The sequence below is a fragment of the Odontesthes bonariensis genome, chromosome 16 (assembly GCF_027942865.1).
Source record: "Odontesthes bonariensis isolate fOdoBon6 chromosome 16, fOdoBon6.hap1, whole genome shotgun sequence".
Lineage (NCBI taxonomy): Eukaryota > Metazoa > Chordata > Actinopteri > Atheriniformes > Atherinopsidae > Odontesthes > Odontesthes bonariensis.
The window spans coordinates 18,386,640-18,407,140 of NC_134521.1; the positions used below are offsets into that span (position 1 = coordinate 18,386,640).

General features: G+C 41.3%; 1 protein-coding gene across 1 annotated transcript in view; it reads left to right on the forward strand.

The window, feature by feature from the left end:
- sptbn4a (spectrin, beta, non-erythrocytic 4a) overlaps window positions 1–19,922 on the forward strand; it is a 38,715-nt gene extending 18,793 nt beyond the window's left edge. The window contains exons 8-19 of the mRNA XM_075486506.1: window positions 1,543–1,788; window positions 1,918–2,052; window positions 2,345–2,586; window positions 4,177–4,315; window positions 5,483–5,567; window positions 5,877–6,088; window positions 6,430–7,883; window positions 8,049–8,109; window positions 8,440–8,708; window positions 10,912–11,082; window positions 11,258–11,300; window positions 14,664–19,922. Of these exons, the coding sequence (XP_075342621.1) occupies window positions 1,543–1,788; window positions 1,918–2,052; window positions 2,345–2,586; window positions 4,177–4,315; window positions 5,483–5,567; window positions 5,877–6,088; window positions 6,430–7,883; window positions 8,049–8,109; window positions 8,440–8,708; window positions 10,912–11,082; window positions 11,258–11,300; window positions 14,664–14,963 (3,357 nt within the window). The 3' untranslated portion in view covers window positions 14,964–19,922. The remainder of the gene's footprint in view (window positions 1–1,542; window positions 1,789–1,917; window positions 2,053–2,344; window positions 2,587–4,176; window positions 4,316–5,482; window positions 5,568–5,876; window positions 6,089–6,429; window positions 7,884–8,048; window positions 8,110–8,439; window positions 8,709–10,911; window positions 11,083–11,257; window positions 11,301–14,663) is intronic.
- The last annotated feature ends 579 nt before the right edge of the window (window positions 19,923–20,501 follow it).

Genomic DNA, 20,501 nt, shown 5'->3' on the forward strand with positions numbered 1-20,501 from the left:
TGTTTTACATTTGTGAGGCAGCGCCATCAACCACAATTATATAATTACATCGTTATGCATATTCACTTCAGGAATATATTGCGAAACAAATCCTTTAACCAAGTTTTCAACATTTAACTACAACTAAAGATGCATATCAACCAAGAGCACTGCATATTTAATTAGCTTTTTCAAGGACCTCAAAGATTATTTCTGAACTGGGCCTTTTGCATTTCCACTGAGGCCCAAGGTACACAGTGGATTTGTCAAATGAAATCAAATAAAGTGTAAAAATCCTAAAAAGGTCTTCATGTGAAATAAACACAAGAAACACAGCTGTCACACGCAGAAGTACATAGTTTGAACGTGTGTTTTGTAAAGCACATCTACAAGTGGGTATGAAGAGTCGACTCTTATGTCTTCAGTAAAAACTGCGTACCTCATTCACTTTCTCCAATAACACAAGTGGATGCAGAGTCCTGAATCAAACATCACATTCTGCAAAGACGACATTATTCATGTGCTCACTACAGTACAAAGTCGGGAAACCGTATAACAGGGCGCAACAACAATTTCAAAGAAAGATGAGACAGTCTAGGGCCACTGTGTGTATGTCTTCATGCACACAATAACTCTGCACCAATTTGAACACTGATTTACTTAACATATGAACATAACTCAAAAAGAAATTAAGTCTTGGAACTCCACATTTCCAGCCTCAAATAGGTGGAATACCTCCATTCATCCATCTTCCATTCTCACTTAATCCAGTTCCGGGCTGCAGGGGATCTGGAGCCTATCCCAGCTGCCACTGGGCAAGAGGTGGGAGCCATTTTGTGGATAGTAAAGAAAGGTCTCACAGGATAAAATGTTGGGAAGCATTACCCTAAAAAACCCTAGTTCCTGGAAAATATTCCTGCAGTCAAAATGCACCTTTATACATTTAAATTATGGCCACAAAAAAAGTGCCATATTGTAATCAGCAGGTCTCTGAAAGTGTGTTCTTTCCATTCTGCTGATGTGGTGCCTTGCTTCCCTCTGGGGGGCCTCCCCCACGTCTCTTTGCTCCATCCTTTCCTCTAAACCTTGACAGTGTGGTGTCATGTTTCATTCACGAGTTGTCTGTCACACACGTTCAATACATTTCATGTAATAGTCAAATTAATCATTATTCTCCACACAGATTTAATTGCTGGTTGTTTTATTTATGAAGTGGTTAATCATTTTGGCTGTAAGAGTGCCAGCAATGTTTTCAGTGTAGTCAGATTCTATTAGATTCATTAAACATAAAATATATTGGTACTGGAGACACCTGTGACTCCTCTCCTGTGAAATGGGTTGAGGGGATTGGAACATCATTGATGGCCACAGACCGAAACTGTTTTCTGAGTTAAAGACAACATAAACAAAGAAGAATCAGGATGGAGGAAAGCCTCCGGTAGTTAACAGAATGAAAAGTATCCACCGTGTTAAAAATCATGATACAAGCTCCACAATGGAAGTATAGATTTACAGTGCTTTATAAGCTTTATAAGTATGAGTTGTTTGTTTTCTGTATTCCAGGTGCTTCAGGAGAGGTTCACTAAGTTTGCCTCAGAAACCAACAGCATTGGCGAACAGCGCATGGAGCAGGTGAACAAAATGGTGAATGAGATGATCGACTGTGGCCACTCGGATGCAGCCACAATCGCCGAGTGGAAAGACGGTCTAAACGAATCATGGGCAGACCTCCTGGAACTAATGGAGACCCGCAGACAGATGCTGTTAGCGTCACACCAGCTGCACAAGTTCTTCACTGACTGCAAAGAGGTATAGTGAAAACAAATATTCGGCTTTGCCTCAGATACACTTATCAACCTGTTCAGGTAGACATTCTGGTCGTGATGTGCGGCTTCTATTTTAAGCACTTGTGATGACGCCGCTTTTCCTGTGTTGTAGGTCTTGGCTCAGATCGCAGGGAAGATGAAGCAGCTGCCAGAGGTGAGGGCGTGCCAAGCCAACATCACCAATCCGGCCACCCTGCAGAGACTCATGCACTCCTTTGAGCATGCCCTTCAACTGCTAGTTGCACAGGCAAGCGACAGAACTTCTCTCTTTGTATCGGTTATGTTATGTGCTATCTGCTCAGGAGGAATGAAATGAGTAGTCAATTTCACTAAAAGTCTTTTTTTCCAACCCACACACAAAAGACAAACTCTATTCTCAATAAGTCCATATTAAAAAGGACTTGTTTATTCTATTTTCAATACACAAAACCCCAAATAAATGTTCAATTTTTTCTACAGTTATTCCTTCAAAGTTATTATTCAGATTCTTATTCCAGGGAGACGAAGAAACTAACTGCCACCATACTGTTTTGCTGCAGGTGAGGCAACTGCAGGAGAATGCGGGCCAACTGAGGACCATCTACGCTGGCGAGAAGGCTGAGGCCATCATGGTGAAGGAACAGGAAGTGATGGAGGCGTGGAGGGAGCTGCTGAGCTCTTGTGAGGCCAGTCGCGTCCAGGTGACTTCAGTGACCGACAAGGTGCAGTTCTTCTCTGTGGTGCGCGAAAACCTAATGTGGATGGAAGGCATCATGGGCCAGATAGGATGGGACGAACCGAGGTATGAAAGCATACCATTGTTGAGCTGTGTGCCTTCTTTTGTTATGGGATGTAGAAAAACTATGGTGTGAATAAACGGTAGAGCAAGTTTAGAAACACGTGAATACTAACGAGTTTTGCACGTTAGTATTCAGTTCAACTGTGTGTTCATTTCTGTGGTCTTGTGCGGTTCCTGTAGACAACATTCATTATGTTTAGTGTGGAATTAGGCGTCTTTGCCACCTTGTCCTAATATCAACACTTTGCTACTCGTTTTTTTCATTAAATGTAACAGGAGGATAAAAAGTTCAGACTGTTATCACTGCTATCATTTTATATTACAGTCAGTCATCAGACACTTTAATCCAAAGTGACTTACATGTGAGGAACACATTTGGAGGCAACGTGGGGTTTACTACCTTGCCCGAGGATACTTCAGCATGTGATTTGGGGACGTTAGGGACAACTCAGCAATCTTCCAAATGAAAGACAACCACTCCACATCCTGAACTACAACCTCCTCATATTATTTTGTCATTTCTTTCTTTCTTTTTTATTTGGCAATTAATTTTGTCATTTTCCCAAATCGGTTCCACTGTGCTGCTTGCAACATATGGCTCAAAAACTAGTAGGAGTTCTTGATATATCAACATATTCCTCAGTCTTTTGACAGGAAAATAATTATCTAAGATTGTGAAAATGTATTCATAACTTCAAAACAACTCCTTGATAAAGGTCACCATGAGCTGAAGGAAAATGCAAGTTCCTACAATGAGCATTTCACTGGGGCTTTTTTTTCAACTAAATCAATTGATTATTTATGAATATATACTAACTAACAATTATGAAAATTTGCATTGGTTTCAGGACAGCATCTGTTCTTAGCTGTCTTAGCAAGTATATTTCATCAACCCGTTTACTTTCCTCAATTATAGGGAGATTACGAGCAAAAACTTAGGAGCAAAGCACCCTGCTGAGATAAAAAAAAAGAAAAGGTCGGATTCAACCAGCAGCCAAAACTGGCATCAACGCACACGTCACATCAGGGTTACAGCAGAAGACGAACATCTTGTACAGTTATTCATTGAATCCACAATTACTGTAAATAGGAGCCTAATGGTGAAAACAATCGGAAAAAAAGCTGAAAAAAAAAAGCTGAATCCAATTGTTCAAGCTCTGTAATATGACCAAATTATGTGGTTTCTTTTCCTGTTTCCACCTTATATCAGGATTATGTAGCTTTAAAAATGTTTGTGTACAGTCTGTAAGAGTTGCACACATTCTCAAGACAGTTTTTTCTTTATAAATACCCGTTTGTGTGAAGGATAGACGTAGACTTGTTTTTGGTGTGTATGCATTGTTTCTGCATTTGGCCCTCTATCAGTTTTCAGTTGATATGTTTATCTGCCAGAGGGCGCTATTTGATTTCTTGTTTAGGCTTTTTCTTATAATATTCATAGATTTACTCAAGCCATTTGTGTGGCGATAGTGGAGCTTCACACAAGTCAATCCATCATCATTCAACACGCAGTATTCTGCATACAACAGTGTTAGGATTCACTAATAGCATTTAATTAATCTCATTCTCATAAACTGATGTGTCTCTCCGCAGGGATTTGACAGCTTTGGAAGGGATGATAAAACAACACCAGGAGCTGAAAGCCAAAATAGATGGACGCAGCAAGACCATACAGCAGTGTGCGGATCTCGGCAAGATTTTGATAGCCGCAGGCAACCCTGCATCAGAGGAGGTAAGCTAACAAACTTCCCCTCATAAAACAGGAGAGCAAGTTGCAACCCTCATTCAATAAATGTTGGGACAGTGTGTAAAGTATAAACAAATGGATGCATGAAATGGATTAGCTCTTTTTGAATTTTATGACAGCAACATGCCACAGTTTTAGGATGGGGCAGGAAAAGGATTAAACTTCAGCGGTACTGAAAAGAAAGAAGGTGTTGTGATCATGTTTAACGTGATTGGGTATTAAATGGGCACCTTAAAGTGGCAGAAACTCAAAGAAGTAAAAAAAAATGGGGTTATTGCTGAATGAGGTTCAGTGATATTAAAAAAAACAACATCTGCAAACTGTAAAAAAAATTTTTTCCTTGATTTAGATTTGTGAAGACTTCATCGACAGTACATAATAATAATATAACATAATACATAATCATGTCTGCTTTTAATGCCGTGCCACCTGGGATGATCACGGGCATCCAGAGTTGATTTTCTGCCATGTTGCTTGCACAGAGATGTCTCCAGATTCTCTGGATCTTTTGATGAAATCACTGCATGGGCTCAGGAACACTTCCACAAATCATCATCAGTGAGCACAGTTCATCGTGCCATCCACAAATGCAGGTTAAAGCTATATCATGCAGAGAAGATGGTGGTTATTCTGGATCATGTTAACATGTGGCTAATATGGGAACATGATCCAGAGACATCACCATCTTCTCCAGTTCCAGGCAAAGTGGAAAACTGCTACGTGGTCAAACAAAACTAAATTTGAAATTCTTCAGTTGGGTCCTTCGAACCTAAGTGGAAAGGGAACATACAACTTGAATCCTATATCAGACAAGACTGGGACAACATTCCTCTCTGAAAGGTCCTTAGTTCCCAGATGTTTATAGACTTGTCAAAGAAGAGGGGATGCTACACAGTGGTGAACAGTGTTACTGCCATCAAATTCAGGATGAGCTAATAGTTTTCATTCAATTGTAAATGTATATTTTCGTCATCTTCTATGTTTTCTATGTTTTACTGTGAATAAAATATTCGTTCATGATATCTGTTTTTATTTACACTTTACACAGCATCCCAACGTTTTTGGAATTGGAGTTTTGGAAAGTCACGGAATTACTTTCTTGAGATTTTCCATTATGTTTTGGTCGTGACTACAATCTGTCTGTCTCAATAGATAAAGGAGAAGGTGGACTGTCTTCTGACTAAGCAGAAGGATCTTGTTGAAAAATGGGACAAACACCAGGAAAAGTTACTGCGCAGTGAGTAACAGGATGACAGCTTAACACATCACTCAGGTTAAACGGGAAATGGGCTTTATTCACTTTGTACTGTATTGAGCTGTTAATGTATCATAAATTATTGTATGAATCTTAGCGTTTTTGTTTGAGCTAACATCCCATATTCACTCGCAGATGACTTCAGTAGTCGTACCAGCTATGATCTGACTGATAAAATCAAACTCATAATGCACTGACCTGCATGTAAATAACAGATTTCCACTTTAGCATACATTCAATATAAAATATGGTGAGATGGTAAGTATGCTATTCGTATAATGTCACCTGCAGAGCAAGAACATTTCAAGTTTGCCCAGGAGACAGTAAAGGCAGAAGCCTGGCTGAAGGCCAAGGAACCGCTGATCACCTCCAAGCAGCAAGAAGGAGGAGAGGCCCATGCCCAAGCCGATGAGGTTGAGCAGCTCATACTTCGCCATGAGGCCTTTCGCAAGGCTGCTGTAACCTGGAAAGAACGCTTCAGCTCCCTCCGCCAGCTTTCCGCAGTAAGCTTTACTGAAGATAAATGTTTAATCAGTTTGATGGAGTCACAATTTAATGCTGCTACAGAAAAAAAAAGTGACCTTAGGATGTTGTGATTGCTTTGCAGACATCTGCGCATGCCAGCAGTTGCATCATCATAAGCTCAAAGCCTTTTGAGGTGTTTACTGCATGTGTACACCCACCGCACCTATTCTGCCGCCCATGCTGCATTGTTTAATCAAGCATAAAAGTTGAACGCACATCTTCCCTGATTATTTGTTTTACCATCATTTTATTATTCATCACCTCATATGTGGTTAAAATTTGGTCATGCTATGAGTTATTTATCTAACTGTCTCTATAGGCTGAGAAGAAAAGAGAGGAGGACAAAAAGACAACTCCCCTTTCCAGTCGAAGGATGTTCCCACTATCTTGTCTGACTCCCAGTGTTCCTTCAACCAGTGCTACCTCCTCTTTCCTGAGGCAGACGATTCAGGCTCACATAGAACCCAAACCCTTACAGACCACTTTGGAACTGGGTGCAGCCTCTGCAACCCAGCGATTGTCTTCAACACTAGCCAGCTATAACCCAGTTATAAACGGATCAGGCTACCACGGACTGGAGCAGCAGAGTGCTGGGAAGTTGGTTAACACCTCGTACCTTGGGATGAACCAACAGGCAGCTGGAGGTGGCAGTGACTCTGGTTTCTCCGCGTCACAGAGTGGTGGAGCAGACTCCTCAGCTTACCATGGGATAAACCATCAAACTGCTGGTAGTGCAGAGAGTTCTGGGTACTTTGGAGTGACTGCTGGATGTGTCAGTGTTTTGCAAAACCATCTAGCGAGCGGCAAGTTAGGAAGTTCAGGAAACATAGCTCAGCAGCCAAGCAGTGGTGGTATGGCGAGTCCTGGATTTCTGCCACAACAAAACATGAGCAGTTCTGGATATTTGGTGCAATCACAGAATTTGGGAGGTTCAGGATATTTGGCACAACAGCCTAATATGGGGAGCTCTGGGTATCTGGCACAACAGCCTAATATGGGGAGCTCTGGGTATCTGGCACAACAGCCTAATATGGGGAGCTCTGGGTATCTGGCACAACAGCCTAATATGGGGAGCTCTGGGTATCTGGCACAACAGCCTAATATGGGGAGTTCTGGGTATCTGGCACAACAGCCTAATATGGGGAGTTCTGGGTATTTGGCACAACAGCCTAATATGGGGAGCTCTGGATACCTGGCACAGAATTATCAGGGCAGTGGTGGATTGGGAAGCTCGGGGTATCTGGCACAAAATAATTACAGCAGTGGAAGTCTAGGGAGTTCGGGTTTCCTGGCGCAGAGTGGTGGCATCATGGACCCTAAAATGGCGTATGCATGGCAGCACCTGAAAGCTGACTTCATGCAGCCCAGGATCAACCACATCCACAAGGCTATAAACCCCCTCCTTGAGGCCAGCAGAGTGCAGCGAGAACAGTATGGGGACATCCCAATGGCAGACATGGTGGGGCCAGAATCAGGACTGGAGCTCCTCCACGGCCGTCTCCAGAGGGACCCCCGTGGCAGCCGCTCTGATCCTCAGATGGACCATCTGAGGCGAGAGAGGGAGTACAAGTTGGGAAGACAAACCTCCAGTGAACAGGAAATCCAGGCCAGGCTGAACGAGCTGCCCTTGATTGTGCGACAGGAGCGCTACCGGAGGCGCGTGGAGAGGCAGTCATCCAGTGAGCAGGAGGGGAGCAACAAGCAGAGGCTACAGAGACAGGACTCGAGTGACCTGGAGGGCTCTGTTAAGGATGGCTCTGACAAACGCTCAGGGTATGTGAACGGTCCGACTGTTGAGACTGAAATGGAAAATTATCGTAGAGACATTTTCTTCACAGTTTGCCTAATCAGTGCTTTCCAGTGGGATCCTAATGATTTTTAGGGTTTTGTGATAACTTTGGTTGCTGTATGGGTAATTTCATTCTGTTGTCCCTGAAGGGAGAAGAGAACTACCATGGCAGAGATTGTTGAGCAGGCCCAGGAGAGAGAGGCAGCAACTGTAAGTTATCTTACATACATAATTTCACAGTGATATAATATTGCAGTGGATCCTTATCTGAAATAAGGCCTTAATATGTCCAAAAAAAAATGTTAAATTTGTGTTGAAAGTCTGACGAGTGGATCTTACAGCACTTCTGTTTTCAGGGCACGATTACATACGTTGGCAGCTATTGTCATCATGAGAGATTTGTTGTTATTGTGACGTTTGAAGAAGTCTGGAATCTTGCTTGCCTTAACCTGCAGGAACCCTGTGGTGTTGTGTTAGTTCATCTTTGATTGGATCTAGTCTCATATTCTCTTCTTTTTTTTTTTTAAATGGGTTTTTCAGGCACGGGGAGAGCCTTATCGACCTTCTAGCAGCCTCTCAGCGCCTGTGACTCGCTGTGATGGGCGTCCTCGCGCCCGAGATCGTCCCAAACCAAGGAGGCGGCCCCGTCCAAAAGAGCCTGAAGAAACTCGCCGTTCTCGCTCTGCCCCGGCAACTGGTGCCCCAACAACACCCCAGCCACCTTCACACACTGCCCATAATGAAGGCTCCCTCTACCGTAAAAAGGCAACCAGCACAGACCTTGAAGCTCAGCAGAGGAGCCCAAACAGGTACAATCATCACTGACAAATTACATTAAAGACGGACTATTTTTCTAAACCCCACCCACAACCCAAAAAGAAATCAAAATGTTCAGTGGTACAATAGAAACCATGATTTATACCACTGTTTTACATCTCAAAGCCAAGTTTGTGAGGTTCTAACAACAGTGAGTCTTTTCAAAACCAACAACCCAAGAGGAAACAACTGAAGAATGGATGGATCAAACAGTTTATGTACTCTAATGAAAGACTGAAATGTTTGTATGTCAAGGGAGGCAAGGAGCACATCATGAACAATGTAAAGTGATTTATGGGGTTACATTCTGTAAAAAAAACATGGCCCCTTCTGACCTGAAAGCTTCACATTGGCTGTTCTGGGGATCAGGCTAATGATAGAAACATTAAACTGGTTCAAATCTTTCTCTAAATGTGAATTAAAGTATGACAAGTCCTTTGGTCATGTTTCTTTGAATAAAAAAATGTAATACGCCACCTCAATCTAACAATACAGGAATACCAGTCTACTTTGGTCTTTGACTGAAATTCTATATATGGACATAAACACTTTTTCAGCGAACAGCCAACCTTTGGAACGAAAGCCAAGTTGTTATAACCTTTGAGCAAGAGTTATAACCTCGGTAATAAAAATGTATTGTTCCAAGTGCTAAACTGGAAGCCTGCTTCAGACTTATCTCTGTTTGAGAAATCAAATTTCCAGTTTAAAAAAGTTGTCAGACATTTGGTGGCAGATCTGTTACTTTTATGACTGTAAACGTGTGTGAAAGAACTGAGAGCTTCACATCAGAGTCCTGCACGGGTCCGTTTTTTGAGACCCGCACCCACCCATATCCAGAGAGTACAGCACCCACACACCCGCGAATCCGTGGTTATTTCAAAGTTAAATCCGTACCCGCCCGGACCCGTTAACATTCTACCCGTTACCCACCCGTGCCCGTGAAAAATCACACAAATTGAACTTATTTCCATAGAGCACTTTATTTTCAAAGTAACCTCATGATGCATATTTTTAAATGCGCCTCTGAAAAAACAACAACAATGCTCTCCTTGTCCTCATGCCTTGGTGGTTTGTAGCTTTGGGAAAAAAATCTTCCAATTGATGATGATGATGATGAGGCGGCACTTGTTGCTGTCGTCCTGGCGCAGGTCTCTGAATGTTTCCTCAGGGAAGCGTTTCCAGTTTCTGACTATCGTATGCCAGTATTTTGTGACATGCTTTACACGCCGTATAGCCAGTTACCGTGTTGCCATCCTGGTCTGCTATTAAACCAAACTTCATCCAGATATCTGACTTTGCCCTGGAAGAGTCGTTGTTGACTATTTTATATAAACCGTTGGCCAATCTTGCTTTGATATGCTCCGACATGCTGATGCTGCTAACGTAGTCCCGACTAACTGATGTCGGTTAGCTATATGTACAGTACATGTACAGTATGTACAGTAGCACATGTTTACTTTGCCGTGTTAGGTATTTTCGCTGCAGTGATTTGTTTAATTTTTCCCGCGGATGTGAGTGTGCTGTCTGCTCATTGGTCACAGAGTAGGGAAGCGGGAGGACTGACAGAGAATAAGTTTACCGTAAAACTGCTTTCACAGCGGCATGTATTCATTCATTCCATTGACATTTTGAGAACTATTATTGATTCTCACGGTAATACAGGACAAAGTGCGTCCAGTTTCAGTTCAATATGGAACCGTAGCCTACTTTTGTTTGTAAATAGCCTGCTGGACAATTACATATTTCAAGGGACGGTTAGCAAATAATAGCCCACTAAAAAGGACCACTGTTTTTATTCACGTGCTACCTGTGCTACCCACCCGTATTTAACTTACCCGCCCGCATACCCACCCATGAAATTTCTGTATGTTTAAAACCCACCCGTTTCAGCATCTATTTACCCGTGTCCGCGGGTACCCGTGGGTACCCGACCCGCTGCAGGACTCTGCTTCACATGTATAGCAACGGTGAAAGCGGGCGAGAGTTTAGCAGCCAACTCAGTCATTACATTTCTAAATCTTTTGCTTGTTGTTGTAGCTTTCTAATGACTGTCATCTGTAGAAATGTTGGGTGTTCTGTCCCTATGAAAATATTCACTGGTGGGAGTAATGGAAGTGAATTAGAGAACATTTTTTAGTTTAGTTTAAGAGTTTTAGTCTATAATGATATACATAAAGTGTCTTTTGGATTTTACAGCAAATCTTGGGCGAACGTATATTGTGTGCTGAAAGAGGGAAAGTTGACTTTCTATAAGGACGCCAAGAATCTAACCGCAACATATAATGGGGAACCTCCTGTTGACCTTGGTGACTGCTCATTTGATCCCTCAATGGGATACAAGAAGAAGAAAAATGTCTTCATTCTTAAGTAAGAACTACTCCATTTTGGCAGTAACTGTGATTTTTAATTGAACAGCGAATGTTTGTGTTATATTTATAAAAAGAATATTTAAACAATTGCAATATTTTATGAATCAGAAATGTAGTTAATAAATACTTGTGATGATTTTTAACTGATTCATCTATTCATCTTTTTGTCACAGAATGAATGATGGAGTCAACTTTGTATTCCATGCAAAAGATGAGGTAAGAACATTTAGTACAAACATATTTCATATATCTTTAAGACGTGCAAATAATGCATAGCAGATCTTTTTTTTTTTTAATCCTTGAATCCTTGACTTATAGACACATTTGATGAAACTTTTACAATGCCCTGACAATAACACATGTGAGAAGTAATGTGTGAAAAAACTGGTTTAAAACATTTTTAAACATATCAATATACTATATAATATTTAAATTTGAAGGTTTCACTTATCAGAATATAATACAATTATCTTGTCCTCACCAGAGGTCCGTTTCACGTAGCAGGTTTAGTGAAAACTCTGAGTTGGTTAACCCTGAAATGAGGGAAACCCTGAGTTTTCCGTTTCACAAAGGGAGGTAACTCAACCCCGAGAAAGAGGGGTAACTCTAGCCTGTTTCACAAAGAGAGGTAACTTCAGCTCTCGGTCAGTTACCGGAGTAACAGACTCTCTGAACCTAACCTGGTCGGGACCAGGTTTTATTCAAGAAACCTCGAGTTTCTTTCTGTCTCCGCCCTCTTTCAGCCACACACGCCATTTGGTTTCCTCATTCATTCAGTCAGCAGAGCAAGTTCTTCTACTTCTATAAGTCCATCAGGCACAGTAGGAGGCGACTTTTTTCACGAACATGGCATGTCCTTTTGACAACGATCCCGTGGATGAAGGTGCAGTATTACTGCGCAGAGAAATAAATATTCGTCGGAGATGGTTATCAGACCGCGCACAGATTTTTGCATTTACAGACAATTATCTTTTTGAGCGGCACCATCAGAATGTGTTGGGACAAAAGAAAAAAAAGACATAAAAGACAAATAAATATTTGTATGAATAGGCTTAAAAAAGACATATATAGGCCTATTATATTTTATAAAGGCACTCGTGTCTTGGGGGTGGATTCCCTCCAGGGATTCCCTCAGCCACTACCCTCCCGTTAGAGGTGGCGGTGCTGGGCACCACCCGTTTTACGGGCATCTGCCTTCTTTCTGTTGGCTCAGTAGAAGTCTGTGTTAGTTTAAATAGGCTTAATTATTTAACAGAACATGATATAGATGATGACTCTAAATTGTCCTTAGGAGTGAGTGTGAGTGTGCATGGTTGTTTGTCTCGTTTGTCTCTATGTGGCCCTGTGATGGACTGGCGGCCTGTCCAGGGTGTACCCCGCCTCTTGCCCATTGACCGCTGGGATAGGCTCCAGCCCCCCCGCGACCCGACTGACGGATTCAGCGGTGTATAGATAATGGATGGATGGATGGTATAGATGAGAAGACATAGTTTATGTGTGTGAAAACAGCATTATGTTGGGAATAAAATAACTGCACAGTCAAATAGCCACTTAATATTTACTTTACAGTGTAAAACATGATCAAAATGAGGTACCTCCATGCCGAGGTCTCACCTGTTTGAACAATGTTTTTATATTTCATCTTAAACTGCCAAGTGCGCTTCTCCCCCACGAGATTGCACCTAAATGAAATAAATGAATGGGCTACCATTCAAGCAGTTTCCCTGTAATATTATTGTGATTGCAAAGGACTACATTTAAACTTACACTTTTGCTGCTGCAGCGGTGTTGCACTTATTTCTAAAAACGTATTGAAACTCGCCGTATGAGCGCATAAGATTTCCAATTCGAGGTTGGTGAAAAACGTAGCCCCGCCTCTTCCCCGTTGCCAAGGTGACTCGTCGAATCGGGGCTCCATTGATGCTGGCTTTTTAAAGTTGTGGTGCACGCGCTAACCTCAAGGTGAACCTACTCAGAGTTGATTAAACTCACTCAAATCAGCGTTTCTGGACCCGAAAACTCAGGGTTTTCTATCTCAGAGTAGATCAACTCAGAGATCAGGAATAGACTCAGAGTTGGTTGAACCTGCTTTGTGAAACGGACCCCAGGTCTTAAAATTAGGGAAATACAACCTCAGATGAACAACAACAGATGGCTTATTACATCATGTCATTACTTCTTGAATAATAACAAAGGCAGAACCAGGGTGAAAAACAAAGTCCACTGCATACTGCTTCCATAGGAATTAAGAGAGTAAGGGGTTAACTCCTGCTAATTAAAACAACTCAGTAAGTAAGTAACAATCAGAGAGTGTGAGCAGCTCTATAAAAGCAGAAGTTTTGGCAGTTTGCTGTTCTGGAGCATTCAGGTGTGTGTTAACACAATGCCAAGGAGGAAAGACATCAGCAAGGATTTTAGAGAAGCAAATGTTGCTGCCCATTAATCCGGGAAGGGTTACAAGGCCATTTCCAAACAATTTGGAGTCCATCATTCTACAGAAAAAAGATTATTCAGAAGTGAGAAATATTCAGGACATCTCATCAAGTTCACCCCAAGGTCAGACTGTGCAATGCTCAGAGAAACTGCAAAAAACCCAAGAGCTACACATTACTCTCTGCAGGCCTTAGTTAGAATGTTAAATGTTAAAGTTCATGACAGTACTATTAGAAAAAATAGGAACAAGTATGGCTTGTTTGGAAGGGTTGCAGGAGAAAGCCTCTTCTCTCTAAAAAGAACATGGCAGCACAGCTTAGGTTTGTAAAATTACATCTGAACAAACCACAGACTTCTGGAACAATGTCCTTGGGACAGACCAGACCAAAGTGGAGATGTTAGGTCATAATGCATATCAGCACAAACACCTCATACCAACTGTCAAGCACAGTGGTGGAGGGCTGATGGTTTGGGTTTGTTCTGCAGCCACACGACCTGGACACCTTTCGGTCATTGAGTCCACCATGAATTCCTCTGTATACCAAAGTGTTGTAGAGCCAAATGTGAGGCCATCTGTCTGACAGCTAAAGCTCGGCTGATATTAGGTCATGCGAAAGGACGAAAATCCCAAACACAGCAGCAAATCTACAACAGAAGGATGTTCTCTCTGATGTGGAAACCTCAGAAGAGTTTTATTGCACTCTTGCCGCCTGTAGGGCCCATAGTTCTGAGGACCTATTTGGTCGTTTTGATTGGAGGACTTTCTGAAATCTACATGTTCTTGAATATAAGTAAATAGAGAAATAAATAGCTTATTTACTTGTGACAGATTATTTCAAAATTGTTGTATTTGTTTCACTTAATCATAGGACCTGATTTCCTCATTCAGGGTTTTAAACTTTTAGTCAATTTTGAGAAGGTACAACACTGCTAGAGTCCCACTGGGTAATAACACCAACGTTAGTTTGTCCAGTTGACTGAAATTTAAACTGTTTCGGTTAGTTATTCAGAATGTCTGTTGCAAGCTTGGATTTTGATGTAACAATAACAACCAACTCCCAAATCAGAATATGAACAACATGCAAAAGAAGGACATTGTATTCAGATTCCTTAAATAGGCTGCCTGTTTCATGCCGACCTCTGCAGGAGGACTTGAAGAACTGGACTTCAAACATCACCACCTCCATAGCTGAGCATGACGACATGGCCAAGTTGGACAAGCCAGGCACCTCGACCATGGACCCCGACCGCTCGGAGAGGAAGGAGAAGTCAGAGGGAGACGCAGATGCCAGGTCAGAGAGGTCTGAGCTCGCAGAGGGGGAGGAGAGGTCTGAGAAGGAGAGGTCAGAGAAAGGAGATGGCTCAGAGAAGTTAGACACATCTGAAATTGCCGACAAGTTCGAGGGCGGGGCCGGGGGCTCCAGCACGTCTGGAAAGAGCAAATGAGGAGTCCCTTTGTGTTTTAACATTATTCACTGACAAAAATCATAGGAGGCAGTGGATGGGAGGGATGGATGGATGGAGAGCATGTTTGCAGAAACTCAGTCACAGTAGCTGAACACACTGAGGCCACAGTCCTTGGACAGATAAATGTAACTGTGACAGACTAATCTCTCAGCCCCTTCCCTTCACCCAGGCAATACATCAGTGCTTGCATTGTGCCACCTGCTGGTTGATACGGAGGTTGGCCCGGACAGACAAGACTCCAACAAATGGTCCCAGGAATTAGTCACTGTCATGTTCCATTGTTGATCGTTTAATCTCTTGGATTCACAGCATCTTTCTGTATGTATCTTTGAAAATGTATTGCTCTGTCTATCAAGACAAACCCAAGAAGTGGTGAATGACATGTTTCACAATATTAAAAAAAAAAGCGGAAAAAAAAAGGAAAAACATTTTTTGAAGCAATATACTTTTTTATTTTTTTCTCTTTGTTAGAGAGACAAAGGGGGGGAAGGAAACAAGAAGTAATGTAAGAAGCAAATGTAATCTCTATGATTTGTCACATTCACTTGAGCTTACTCCAGGCAGTTGTGCACCTTAGACACTTGACACATCTGTATAGTAATCATAGTGGCATTTAATCCCATCACATGGCAAGCTTTGAATCATGTTAATATAATGGAATGCTGGTGTTAACACCTAACCTCAGTGGTGTCAATGAATGCACATTTCTACAGTTTCTTTTCAGTTATTCTTATTCTTATGATTATTATGAATATCATTATTTTTTTAACATGATTATCCATGTCAACAAAAGAGCTTTCCAACCAATTCAAACCCATAAACCCGAGGTGTGTTCAACGTGACAATGCTCGAGTAACACTAAGCCTATGTGGCACAATGCCTTTGTATACGTGAAAAAAATCAGAACATTGCATGAAATAGTCTATTAGTGCACCTGTTAAACTTGCCTTTTATTTTTCTGTTCTTGACATAAGTTGGACCGTATAGAAATTGCAATAATTCAATGTGAGTGGGGGAGGGGAGGGGGTGTACTTTGCTATCTTGGTCCACTTATAAAAAGCCAGGGGGAAGTTTGACAAAGCAGCATTGTCATCTCTTCACAGTAAGCATGAGAACAAGAGGCTGCTTCGACAGGAGAATCGACTCCTCTTTTATTTTCCACAGAATGTACTGATTTCAGCTGTGAAATGTTCAATCACCACCTGGTTTGCGGTGGCCCTAAATTGTAAAACCCCACGAAGCCGTACCCTGAGAGTTAAACCTCTCTGTGTGCCCTTGTGTCTTTCATTTGAAGCTCAAACCGATTGGATCCGCTCAATCAAAGGCGAGTTAATTGTAAAACTGTCATGATTAAAGTCATGAATTGTATATACCTATCTTTGTATGTATACCAATAAATCCTGTGCTCTAATAAAACAGTACTCTGATCTAAAATGGGTAAAAGCTAAACATTTGTATTAAGCCACAAATAAAATACAGTCATCACTCAGATATATTGATGTTTATTACGTTTAAATGAAAAATATGCAAATTAGGAGTCACTATTAATTATCATAGTGTGTGTATAAGTACACCAGTATCTAGTTATATTCAACACCTTTTACCAGGGAAGAGCAGCAGGACATACAGTAGGTATGCTTGTTGTATTTTTATATGCCTATATTTATTCGTATCAGATTCAGGACTTGTCCCACAGCCCCAATAAGATCCTGTTACTATAGCTGAGTTGTCAGTGTGTCTGTGAAAGATGTGCTAAATTTATGCAGACATGAAAAAAAAAAAAATCAACTAACCTGAGCAGTTCAGTACATGCTGCTCCAAATAACCAAAATACTGGTGACTAAACTAAGATATAGTGTGCTGTGATCACGGAGATGAACAGGCGTCGGTCCAATTATCATTTGTTTGTCATGCAGGTCATTTTTTTGCACATGTGAGTCCAAATAAACTTTCTGTAACGTCTTGAAAATGTGGTCATTTCAACATTTCACTTATAGTAATGAAACGGGAAGTAAATGACGGGCAGGAGCTGAGACTCTTCCCGGATTCATCGGTTACGTTGTTTGTTCCATTTCATATTTCACCTCACCTGTGTGAAAACGACTTCTCCCGTCTTCCTTTTTAAAAACGCCAAAAGTACTTGTTAGATGCAACACTATGACTTGAGGATTGTGGTGACAGAGGGCTGCGTCTGTCCACAGCCTTCCAATTAGAAGAATGAAAAGTTGTGTCTCAATGTGAATGTTTTTATTTGTCAGTCACTGTTTGTTTTTACATAAGTGCCATGTCATGCAGCTTGCTGGAACAGGAGAGAAAACGCTTGGTCATTTCATTTGAACTGACACTCGTCTGACAGTGGGCCTCTCATTGCAATACATGTTTTTTTTCCCACTGGATTAGGAACTACGATATTTTCCTGTGACTGTAATTGTCCTAATTCATGGCAGATATTTAGCCCGCGTCGCCATGTGCATTTGAAATGTTTGCTTCCCATCACTTTTGTGAAACACGCGGGGGATATTTTCCACTATGTCATAACTTAAACAGCCAACATTGGATAGGCAGCATAAACCGTGACTGAAGACAAAAATATTGTGCAAACTTTGTTTCATTCATTGATGGTCTTACAAGTGTGTATGTCTTTGTTACTTTACATTACAACTTGCTGCTATGACATAAAATAAACCTCCAAACTTGCTGACGCAAACTTGACGTGGATTTGATGTAGAAACACACGCAGGTCACACACGCAAACTCATGAAATGGAAACTTCTCGTGTTTATTTCAAGTACAACCCCGACATAAGAGTTGTAATCCTGTCCATTATTCCATTTTCCATACCCACTTCATCCTATTCAGGGTCACAGGGTGGCTGGATCCTATCGAATGGCAGGGTCCACCAGTCCATCGCAGGGCCACCACACAGACAAACAACCACGCATGCTCACACTCCCATAGTCAAATTAGAGTAACTAATTAACCTAACATGCATGTTTTTGGACTGTGGGAGGAAGCCAGAGCGTCTGGAGGGAAACCTTCACATGCATGGGAAGGACATCAAACCGCCACACCACTGTGCAGCATCGGGACACCATGGGCAACATAAATAAAAACAGAATGCAATCACTTGCTAATCTAATAAACCAATATCTTATTAACTGTGTGTTGTTTAACATCGTCTTGCTGAAATATGCAAAGCCTTCCATGAAAAAGACGGTATCTGGATGGGAGCACAAGTTACTCAAAACCCTGTATATATATCTTTCAGCACTGATGTTGCCTTTCCAGATGAGCAAGTTGCCAGTTCCATAACTGAACCCCTGTACCATCAGAGATGCTGGCTTTTGAACTGAGTGCTGATAACAAGCCGTATGGTCCCTCTCCTCCTTAGACTGAAGGACGCAGCGTCCACGATTTCCAAAACAAATTTAAAATGTTGATTCATCTGACCACAGAACAGTATTCCATCTCTTTCCAAACCACTTAAGGGAGCTTTGGCCCAGAGAAGACAGCAGGATATCTGGATTATGTTCACATCAGGCTTTTTCTTTGTATAATACAGCTTTAACCTGTATTTGTGGATTGCACAATTTCTGGAAGTGGTCCTTAGCGCATGCAGTGATTTCCACGACAGAATCGTGTCTGTTTTTAATGCAGTGTTGCCTGAGGCCCCAAAGATCAGGGGCATGCAGAACTGATTTTCATCCATGTCTTTTGCACACAGAGACATCTCCATATTCTCTGAATCTTTTGATATTTTCTGATGATGATTTTTGCAGATTGCTGATCCTCTGCCCATATTTAAGTCTGAGAGACTCTGCCTCTCTACGGTGCTCTTTTTATACCCAGTCATGTTACTGACCTGTTACCAATTAAACTAAGTAGCTGCAAGTTGATTCTTTTAAGAACCACTTACTTTTCAATCCTTTTGTTGTCCTATCCCAACATTTCTTAGATGTGTTGCTGCCATGATATTTTCCATGAAATAGTTAAATGTCTCTCTTTTAACCTTTGATATGTTTTCTATGTTTTATTGCAAATAGGATATTGGTTTTGAGAGATTTTCCAATTATTGCATTCTGTTTTTATGTACGTCTACACATCTTCCCAACTTTTTTGAACATGGGGTTGTACCAGATAAGTGGTTCTGCACCTAGTTGCACATTCGTAACACTAGCAGTCACTTCTATAGTTCTGTTAGACCTCAGCTGAAAAATACATTATAATCAAGACACAGCAGCAGTACTGATTAGAACATGCTCTGATTAATAAACACTCAAATATCCCAATCCTACAAAATAATGTTGTAGTAGTTATAATACAAACCTAACACCTCAGCAGGTGTTAACACACCCAGTTTAAACACTAATCCAAAGTGTCTTTGAAGGTATCTTTTTGTTGAGCTATCAGTATGTGTGTACCGAGTGCCCCCTGAAGAAAGAACTGAAGCAGCCTTCAAGTACTGACACCTTGCTGCACAACTGAATCACTGCTCTAACTCAGCTGGAAGGCTGGTATTCTGAAAACTGTGCTTGTGTCGCCACTTCAGATCTGTGCCGTTTGCCTCTGTACAGGCAGTAAATGTCCCCCCACGACAACATCCGATGTTGGATTTGTAGCTGTTCTTACAGCCACCAATGGAAAAATATCCCATCCAGACTGCGTGCAGCCTTGTTTAAATTAAAATGTGAATGGACATGTCAATAATTCATGGATAAAAATAAAGGTTTATGCTGTTTTCGTTTTGCACTAAAGTACGGGCTTGTGCACCGTGTGAAACAGCAACGTGATGCAGGGTCTATTCTGTCGAACAAAAACATGCAGTGCTGCACAATGTCTGCACCACTTTATGTATGTTTTAGGAATGTAAATTTTAACTATGATTTGTTTTACAAACTGAATAACATCTGCCAATATCTGTCTGTGGAAATATAAGATATGGGATTGTCTCATAAAATCTGCTGATCCCTTCATTTTTCCATTGTCTTTTTTTCCTCTCTGTACAATAGATTAGTAGCAGACACTTTCCAGTGTTGAGATAAACCTTAAAAAACTCTGAGTTGGATTTTAGTTTGACATACGGTATATTTTGAATGTGAATCAGACATTGCTGATCAGTTTGTATGATGAATCTGGCCTGGGTGTATCTAAAGAAAGTAAAGGATAACCACAAATAATTTAGGTAATATTGGCCTCCACAAATAATTTTTATTATGAGATGTCTGGACAAACTTAACTTTTTTTTTTCCAAGCAGATTTTGGCCGTAAACACAGCACCGAGCACTGTGAATTGCATTTCCTCTTTTCACCAGATACTGCAGATATTTGCCAAGTCAGAGTTAAACTACAATTACAGTTATGGGGGTGGTTAAAATAACAAATTGTTATGAAAGCTTATGGGGTAGTTTCATAGTTTTATTTGACAGGGTAACATCTATTGTTCTGGTAAATTAACTGTAAATACTTTGCTGCTGAGCCTGCAGGAGCACAACTCACAGGGATCGAATAGTTTATTTT